The sequence below is a fragment of the Pomacea canaliculata genome, linkage group LG10 (genome assembly GCF_003073045.1).
Source record: "Pomacea canaliculata isolate SZHN2017 linkage group LG10, ASM307304v1, whole genome shotgun sequence".
Lineage (NCBI taxonomy): Eukaryota > Metazoa > Mollusca > Gastropoda > Architaenioglossa > Ampullariidae > Pomacea > Pomacea canaliculata.
The window spans coordinates 8,430,020-8,439,439 of NC_037599.1; the positions used below are offsets into that span (position 1 = coordinate 8,430,020).

At 37.1% G+C, this 9,420-nt stretch overlaps 1 protein-coding gene across 2 annotated transcripts; it reads right to left on the reverse strand.

Moving 5' to 3' along the window:
* Window positions 1-29: 29 nt before the first annotated feature.
* LOC112574326 (membralin-like) lies at window positions 30-7,803 on the reverse strand. 2 transcript variants are annotated; one of them, XM_025255338.1, is made up of 13 exons: window positions 7,525-7,803; window positions 7,160-7,226; window positions 6,277-6,496; window positions 5,922-6,089; window positions 5,260-5,590; window positions 4,900-5,010; window positions 4,606-4,728; window positions 4,175-4,275; window positions 3,711-3,768; window positions 3,416-3,499; window positions 3,015-3,147; window positions 2,705-2,804; window positions 30-2,551 (listed from the first exon to the last, which is right to left on the reverse strand). In XM_025255338.1, exons 3-13 carry the CDS (start codon window positions 6,481-6,483, stop codon window positions 1,439-1,441), a joined length of 2,529 nt encoding a protein of 842 aa, XP_025111123.1. In that variant the 5' UTR covers window positions 6,484-6,496; window positions 7,160-7,226; window positions 7,525-7,803; the 3' UTR covers window positions 30-1,438. The 2 variants fall into 2 exon arrangements, with proteins under 2 accessions (XP_025111123.1, XP_025111122.1); XM_025255337.1 differs by lacking the exon at window positions 7,160-7,226.
* Window positions 7,804-9,420: the final 1,617 nt, after the last annotated feature.

The following is a 9,420-nucleotide window of genomic DNA, read 5'->3' on the forward strand; positions in this document are numbered from 1 at the left end:
GGTCCCAGAAAATGACAGCAGCAAAACAATTGCATCGCCATATTTTATTAAGAACCATTTTGCTGAGAAAAAGCCAGATCAAGGTCACTAAAAGTTAAAATGCATTTTGGAAAAATGTTATTAAACTTACAAGATTTTATTGTAACATTACATAATAGTGAAGGACATTCATATAAAATGCAACTCAAGTTGTAGTCCATAGGAATAGAGTGGATCCCCAGAAAAAAAGCTGTTTGTTTTTGCAACAAACCGACTGAAAATAGCCTAAGTGGTTTTCCATATTCATGTGAAGATGGCTATTCTACCCACCTTGTTGGGGGTTCTTTTATCTCCTCTTTCTTTTCTCCTGTTTATGTAACAAAAGCCATGGCCTTTACTCTCAAATTTAAGTATTAAAATGGTCAACTAGTACATGAAGATGGGGCCTATTTTCACCAGGTATATCAAAGGCAGATAAATGGGTGAAAGGCCTGCTTCATGCCCCTCTCTCACACACGCACAGTTCAGGTGTCAGCCTGAAGTATTCTTGGAACTAAATTTAACTTTATCCCTGCTCAGAAATACAGTTCTGCATACTTGTTCCAACAATTTACAGTGCCACCCTCCTCTCTTTTCTTTTTCTTCTCAGGCCCCACTGTTTGGAATTCTCCCCCCCCTCTCAAAATATCCCCTCTGAACTGTCTAAATTTGAAGTTCCTCTCGATCACCATAGCATCTCTATCCTCCATGCACTTTGCTTTTAGATGATTTTGTATGGTTTACTGTTTGTTTGTTTGTGATCTTTCCTGTGCAGCACACTGAGCTATGTCTAAATGGTAGAAATGCACTTTACAAATCCAATTATTATTTAACAACAATAGACATCAATTAGAGACGTGATAATGTCAGGACTAGGCCACTGCAATCTTTAGTTCCTGAAATATTCCATGCCACAATAAGCAAAAACAGTAGCCAGTCTTCAGAATGAACAGCCTGTCAAACCCACATCTCTGATTACCATGCCATTATTATTATACATCTGAAAGCGCATCTGCAAGCTAGGTTTCAAGAAAATTACCATGCACACTATTCGTGTATTTTGAAAGAATGCCAATTTCTTGATTAAAAGCTTTGCATGAATGCCTAATAAATCAAGTGTTCACAATCTTTAGGCATAATGGTTCAGCCATTTTCCTGACAGGCACATTTTTACACTGCATAATCCTTGACTCACTCTCTCTTCCCTTCTACTTTCCCTTCCATGGTTCAGCTGTGGTGGAAATTTCTACTTCCCCCTCCCCCCCAATCACATTTCAAGAATTGCACAGGTGTCAATAATAGTTTATTCAATATTATTTCTATACATCAACACTGAAAACTTGCAGTCATTCCAGATTTGGGTAACAACTGCCCCAGGCTGTGAGGGAACACCACAACTCGCACAACTAATAATTTCTGGCTAATCTACATCATAATCCACAAGCCCAGTTGGATTGCTTGAAGTCACTGTTTGTCTTTCAGTTGGATAGCTCATGTCACATTGCACTCCAGAAGATTCTTCTGCTGACTTATCTACCAATTCGCCAGGTGCAACAGGCATGGGTGATGGGGTCCTTTTCCATGCCAAAAGTTTCTTGCTGGCTACAGTGGATGTACTAAAGCTGTCCACAGCTTGCAAATCAAGGTCATCTTTTTGGGTGGTACTTCCCACCTGCTGATCAGCATCTCTTGTGACAGAGTTTTCCTCTATGTCACGTGTATCTGCTGACCTCTCCAAAGGTGTAACCATAGCTGATGTTACGCCCAGTCCAACAACTTCTGCTAAGTCTGTGTCTGCAGAAGTAGAAGTCTCAGCACTTCCATCAAAGCTTGTCACATTGGTGGCACCAACTGTGCTAACGTCATCAGTGACAGAGGTTGGCCGAGAGACTTCAGAAGTGACAGCTGAGCCTGACTGTGGCAGGAACATCTGGACAAAGTTGGCTGGAGTGTAAATTCGAATTCGATCCACCATGAAAGGCCCAGTCCCTTCTTCATACACGCCTGCATTACTTGGGTCTTCACTGGTTGGCCGACTGTTGTCATTTCTGGTTTCACCTGCACTCACTGTTCCATCCACTGCTGTGGTTGTTCTTGGAGCAAAGCCTTGGCGACGATTAAGCATAGCAACAAGCTCAGAGACACTTCGTTCAAGGAAGGCTGAGGTGAGTGAAGCATGTTGTGCCATTCCATTTCTCTCTCTGGTTTGAGATGCCTGTGTCTCCATTCCATCACTTGCCTGAGAGGTGCCAACTCCTTCATCACCAACTTGCTGCTGCAGATTGTGCTGCGGAATGGCACTGTTTAGTGAGCTGTTTTCCTGACTTGGTGCTTGAGTACTGGCAATTTGTTCAGCACTCTGATCATTGGCCTGTCCTTCCTGTCCATCCTGCTGCTGTGGTGGGGGCTGCGGACTGTTGTCAGCAGGAATGTTGATGTCTGGTTGTGCATGCTGGTTCAGGAGCTCCTGGATGCGAGCTTGCTGCAAAATGGCTGGCAGTTCATAGTGATGGAAGAAGTACACCATTGAATGCTGAAATTAAAAAAAGTGCTAGATTTAACACTCTCTTGATAAAAAAAGAATTCTCATATAATGTAGCTGAAAGTGAGCAAATTATGTTTTGACACTTTTTGGGGGTTTCTCTGTGTGGGCAGAAAAGGTGGGAAAATATCAGGATATACATACCTGAATAAAAAGCCAAGAGGTGAAGAGAGCCAAACTACTGTATTGTCCATTGAAGCGGTAATGATACGCATAGAAGGCAAAGTGGTACAGATAAAAAAACCTGAAAACCATTTTAAGTCATTTGATTTTCTCTTCTGGTGTAATAATACAAATGTTAATCCTTATGAATATAACTTACTCTGTTACACAACAAAATAAATGCAATTTTTCAAGGCAAGCATGGGTACAAAAACAGCTTTAAAATAAATAACATGCAAATTTTAGGTAGAGAGTTTGAGATTCACACTTTCGCGTAATCTAGAGTGCATACCTCAGCCAGTGTCGTTTACTTATGTTCGTGTGGCAGCAGATGGCATCATACTGGTCAGCCACCCACACAATTAAGATTATATAAAAAGCTGTTGTTGTGTCATTGAAGAACTCTGACATTATGGCCTCCATTCCTAAAAAAAAATCCACGAAAAACAATTACTTCTATGGGGAGGGAAAGCACATGAGCACACACACATATACAACTTGTACACACTTTCATGTTGGTAGGAATAAATAACATAAGACACCCATCTTTGCAAGCTCCGAGCTCAGGATCCACAGTGTCAAGGGACTATACAAAAAACCACAAATGCACCTTCAAGTTTCCAAAAGTGAATTAATAAAAGCAAAAAATCCACACATTCAAATAAACTCCACCTATTCAAGTTGTTTCCTTACCTACAAGTGCTAGTATGACAGTCAGAAGTGGGGCAGCTGGAAATGCAACTGTGACATTCATCTCCAGCATTTGCAGCAGGTCAACTAAATAAAAATAAAGCTTCTTGTCAACAAATATTTATAATCAAAACCTAGCCATGTGCAGAGACATGCATGACAAGGATGGTGCATGTTCAACACTACATTAAACCCCTAACAAACATTAAAAAAATATTTACTGTAATTCACTGCAATACTTCTGTTCAAATCAAATTTGTCAATTCATCCCGGTAAGTTTACTTGGGCTTCTACTTACCAATAAAGAGGAATATCTGATGATGGGAATATCTCAAAAGTGTAGATACTGAAACCGTCTGGAAACAGAAAAAGAAAACTTTTCTAATCTTGTGAACATAGACACACACAAAAGAACCAAAAAACAAAAGTGCATGCCCCACACAAGGCAATTTACAACCACCAATGTCTGCGCTTCTATCATGACAAATTTTGGGGGCATAAAACATCACCACTTTTACATCACTTCTGTGCACATGGCAAACTTTGGTGGAATAATTGTGCTGCTAGTAAAGAACCCAGAAATTAATGTACACACTAAGGATTAAGTTTTCTAGATCATAAACAAAGCTGAGACAAATATTTATCATTACACAAGATAAAATGCACTCTCAAGTTATCATTACAAATTGTTGTATTATTCACAGTCATCCTTAAATTCAAATGTGTTCAGGTTACATATAACCAAAGGTAACATCTACGTACAAAGACCAACATAATGAATGCTGCAGCCACATAAGAGCTGCGTGCCATCCACATGCTAATAAATCGATAGTGTTCTCCAGTCACTACATTCCTCAAAAACCCTGGAATCATAAAACGGTAAAAATTATATACCCACGATGAGCACAGACGAAAAGGACAAACTGAATTCACATTTTACCTAATGTTTTTGTTAATTAGGTAATACTTTCTCCACACACAGTGCATAAAGAATAAGCTAATGGCACTGAAAAGATATAATTTCATTTAACTCAATCCTGATGCCATGTGTGAAATAAATTTCAAAATCTACAATGCCACAGAAACTTTATTCTGCTCCTGAATGAAGCAGATTTTTGCCTACAGAAACAGAATAGCGTTTTCAAAATAACTGTCACGGAACTAAAATCAATAAATATACAGCCCAAGCATACCTTTGTTTTCTTCCTGTTCAGCCAATTCCTTGATAGAAGACATCAGGATGTCATCATAACCAAGAAACTCATCCAGCAAGAAGCGACTCAGCCCATCCCCAAAACATTCGTCCTTCAGAGGATCTGTACAAAAAGCATTTTCACTAAAATGATACGGCTCTTTTCTTTGGAGAGAAATTTCTGCCTCCACCCCAGCTTCTCCAAATTGTCTTTCAGCCAAATCAATTAAATAAACACTAAGCAATAAAACTGTAAGTACCAAACATTTACAGTGAATTAGCAAATAGCACTCACCTAGTGTGACTAACATGACAGTAATATTAAGACGCTGACGTGTCTTGGGAGACAAGCGCAGAAATCCATATTCAAGAGCATATTCCACAATGTATTTTTCTTCTGGCCATACTGAAACATGACAATAATACTACAGAATAATACAACCATATGTTATTTCAATACAGGCAAAGTAAGCTTAAGTGCAAGCATAGAAACTTAGAAAAACAACTGGAGAAATAAGTTGAAAAAGAATCATTTTAAAAAATGCACAAATGTTAAGACTTTCTTGGTCACAACCTTTTGAATATATGTGACATTAGAAAATGAACAAAAGTTAAATAAACCAAACAGATATTGTGTTTTAAATATTTTCCTCACCAGCCTTGGCCAGCATTTCCAATTCAGAAAACTGCTGGTGCAAAGGTGTGATCTGTTCTTCATAGACATCTCCAGGGAAAAAGTTAGTTATGGTTGTATTATCCAAAAGACTCCTGCTCCTTCCTCCCCTGGTTGGCCTATCACCTTCTTGTGATTCCCCTGTATCAACTTCGTCATCTTCCTCATCCTCACTAGTTACAGTACTTCTTGCTCTCTCTATACTCTCTCTTTCACTGTTCGGTGTCTCAGGATCAGAAGTATTCCACACAGTACTCAAGCCCAGTTCTTCCATCACATTCGAGTCCACAAACAAACTAAAATCTGAATATTCCTAAAGGAAATAAACAAATGTAAAGCATAAGATTATATACAAAAGAAAGTGGTTTTATAGCTTTTTTATACGACTACCAAAGTATAAATGTAGCAACAGTAATTATTCTATTATTTTGACATTCCTTAATATACAGAAGTGGCAACATAATATAATCCAGAGTGCTGCTAAAACCCTAAAACTGACTAAAACAATAAATCTCAAGAATTCATTTTAAAAACATTTCTAACCCCCATCAAGTGTCCAAATCTAAAAATTTCATGCTGTTTCTTTCTCATAAGCACAATTTCTGGGATAAAAGGACTGACATAGTTATTACTTCTTTTGTTACCTTTTCATAGGAGTTGATTATCGAGTAGTTTTCAGATGCATTACGCACAATTTCTACACGAAGAATGCCATGCCTTGGCCATGAATCGGCAACTCCAGAAAGACAATTAATAGGGGTACGAGCAAAGACAATATGGATGTAGAACAAAATGCTCAATACCATCAGCGCCTGTTTGAAAAAAGAGAGGGAGAAAATGAGCATATCTTTCAACTAACTGTTTCAACAATTTCCAAATATAAATCTATCTCTAATTATTTAAATATAAAACAAATAGCTGGAGGACTTTAGAAACTCAAGAACTTTTATAATAAGCTTGTTAGAGCAAACAAAAAACAATAACTGCCAATGCACTTACTTTCACAAGCATAACAAACTCCAGCACTCGTCTCACAGGACGAGGAAATGCCTTGGCATAGGTGATGGCAATGCGATAAAAGAGAGCATGAAACAAGCGATCTCGAACATGGAGAATAGGATTATGGCGGCCACCCTGTCCTTGGTTATTGTTGGTACCAGTTCCCCGAGGTCGCTGGCCACCCCCATTATTGTTGTTATTTTCCATCTCAAGACAGGGACTGCAAGGATAAACTTGAAGCTGTCACTTACTTCAAACTAAAAAGTATAGTATAAAAAAGACATGAACTGTTTCCTAATAAAATGAGTAAAATTACTATTTTTCAGTTTTACAATTTACAGAATACTTATTTTACAATTAGTTTACCCATAGCCGTTTCCGAAAACAGCAAACTATGTTAAACTTGGCAATAAATGTATTTTATAGAAGCAAAAATGAAACAAATATGTCCTTGCAAAACATTTTACTGAGAAAAGTTAGGGTTAAAAATACACTCTCTTTTAATGTCTCATACCCACACTGTCACCCAGCTACATACAGAATAATAGTATAATGTAGTAGTTATTTACATTACATAAAAAGAAAATATAACCAAATAAGAATTATTATCTTGATAATTTGACCATTATCAAGTTTGAGAACAGGTCTATTTAAAAAGAAATTCTGTGGGAGTAAATTGGGATGCATGACACAACATCTGATCATGAAAACACTGCAAAACATGTACTCTGACCTACGACGTATTTTGTTCTAGTAACATTCTCGTATATGCATACTTATCTGAGAAGATGCTGAAATAGTCACCGACATGGAAAAAGCATCTAAGTAAGTTGTTTTTTAAGGAAAGCCAGAATGTGAGCGTCTTTTTTCTTCTCTAACTCACCTTATTTTCAAGCGGTTGTGAAATAAGAAAGTCGGTACTCTTTAAGTTTATCCTCCTACTTTTTTCTCTGACAGCATACAATATTATTACTATACAGTTCCGTGTTGCCCATATTATTCAAGCTGGCTAATATTTATGTAGTACACTACACAGTCCTACAGACAGCTATCTTATATACAACCATTTACTTTAAACAGTATACTCGCTTAACTATCAATAATAATCAATACTTTTCAATATTACTTAACATTGTTTGATTAGAGCCCGTATGTCACGAAACCTTGACATATCCAATCTAGAAATTCAAACGTTCTCGTAAACTTTATAGACAAATAGTAGTTAAGGTCATTTAAACATAATCTTACTTATTACTGGTACATCCTTCACATAAACTAAAAAGAGTTTGTCAAATGTATATGTGTAGAACGAAAAGGTGCCTTCGAGACGGACGAGACCCCAGCCTGCCACCTAACTGCGATGGTTTCCGGTTACTCTCCTGTGTCTTCTTATTTCCATATCAATGATTTGAACAAACACTGTAACTGTGTTCTTTAACAATTGTAATAACTATTATCCAATTTTGTATGCTAGGTATGCACAGCTGAGAGAAAACATATTAAATTTAACTTAGGATGGCGAAGAAAAGCAATCATGAGCCACAAACTTACCTCTTTGCAAAGGGGAAACACTCTATCTTACAGTTGATATGCATGGTGATGTTACCAACAGTGAGACAGTTGGCATACTTTTTCATTTTATTCTGTAAAAAATGGTAGCCTAACCTTAGAATTTAATAAAGTTGTGAACTAAAGACAGATATATTTCTTTTATTTTTAAAATTATTTTTACCCAGCGCAATAGTAAGCACAGAAGTACGTTATTACAAACCAAGATACCAGTCAGACAAGAGAAGCATGATTAAAGTTAACAAGGACTATTAATGTACGATTCTTTATGTTATTTATGGTACTTTCTCACGGCAAGTGAAGCGAGATTTCTTTGCTTCAGGAGAGGAGGGGGCTGTATGTTATATTGGAGAAGTGGAGTGTTGTCGAGACAGACAAGCTTGTCGGATTTCTGTTCGGCTGTGACACCACGGAAGTGTACAGGTGACTCAAGTTGGTGGTTACACAAAAAGCATTCGCCCAAGTCCACTTTCTCTTTCTGGCATCACTTGCAAAGTAAAAAATTATCGAGGAAGTTAGCAATATTTTCTGACTGCGTTCTTTCCAAAGATGTACGTCTACAACGATTTACTTTATTGATATGGTTCCCTATCATGCCAACAAGTATAACTGAAATAAAACTCGTCATCTTCGTGGCTTGATCCAACAGGTTTTTCCCATCCACCACCCGCCCCAAATAAGGTTTATAACGTAAATAAGTTTATCTATTTTTTGCATATTCAGTTAAATAATTTTTAAATCAATAACCATAAATTGTTTAGCTGTTAGTTTTTTTAAGCAAAATGGTGTACATTCAATCATGGTAGCACTCTGACAGTTGCCATTTAATAATAATAAACATTTTGAAATGAAGTCCTTCTGTCCAGCATGTTTGGGCACCTGTGCTTTGCTACAGTATTTGCTCATGTCTGTTAAACATAGCTCTGAAATGGTGTGATCATTGTCATGGACATGGCAGATGACAAGGAGTATGCATCCTCCCCTAGTCTTTGAGTTAGACGTGATTATTGCCAAACTAAAATGCATTTTACTCTTCTTTGTAGGTGAACAGGGAATTCAGCCAATTGGTCCACTTGTAAATTTGTAAAAAGTATGATACCTCTGAATTTCAGCATTTCACTTACACATGATTCCATTTTTGTGCAGTCACACATTCTACCCCCTTCCCTATATGTTAGCTACAAAACATGTTCATAGAGCATATATCAGTTTAAAAAAAAAAAAGCAGCAAATAGTGTGAAAGGTTCTTTTATAGTTTTAAGCAATCTTCTGAGGCAAGTCGTACATGCCAAGTTTGTTAACAAGTTAGGTTTTAGATCTGAAGCATTTGCTCCACTTTGCATTGAAAACAAATAATGGAAAGAACTTCAAACAGGATACTATGTACACTTCTTCATAATATTTAGTATGCATGGTGTTTTTCTTCTTGTTTGCATGGACTAAGTCATTTTAGATTATCAATTTTAAAAGTTTAAATGACAAATGTTAGCATGCAGAACTCATTTGAATAACCCATAGAAAGTTAATAATAACTGAAAAAAAAAAAACCAAGCTATTTTTGTTTACATCTACTCA

Coding starts and splice junctions, on each gene's coding strand:
- LOC112574326 (XM_025255337.1), bottom strand. CDS start 6,483: ATGGAAAATAACAACAATAATGGGGGTGGCCAGCGACCTCGGGGAACT. Junction 6,090..6,276: donor AGTTTGTTATGCTTGTGAAA/GTAAGTGCATTG, acceptor TTTTTCAAACAG/GCGCTGATGGTATTGAGCAT. Junction 3,500..3,710: donor TCAGATATTCCTCTTTATTG/GTAAGTAGAAGC, acceptor ATTTTTATTTAG/TTGACCTGCTGCAAATGCTG.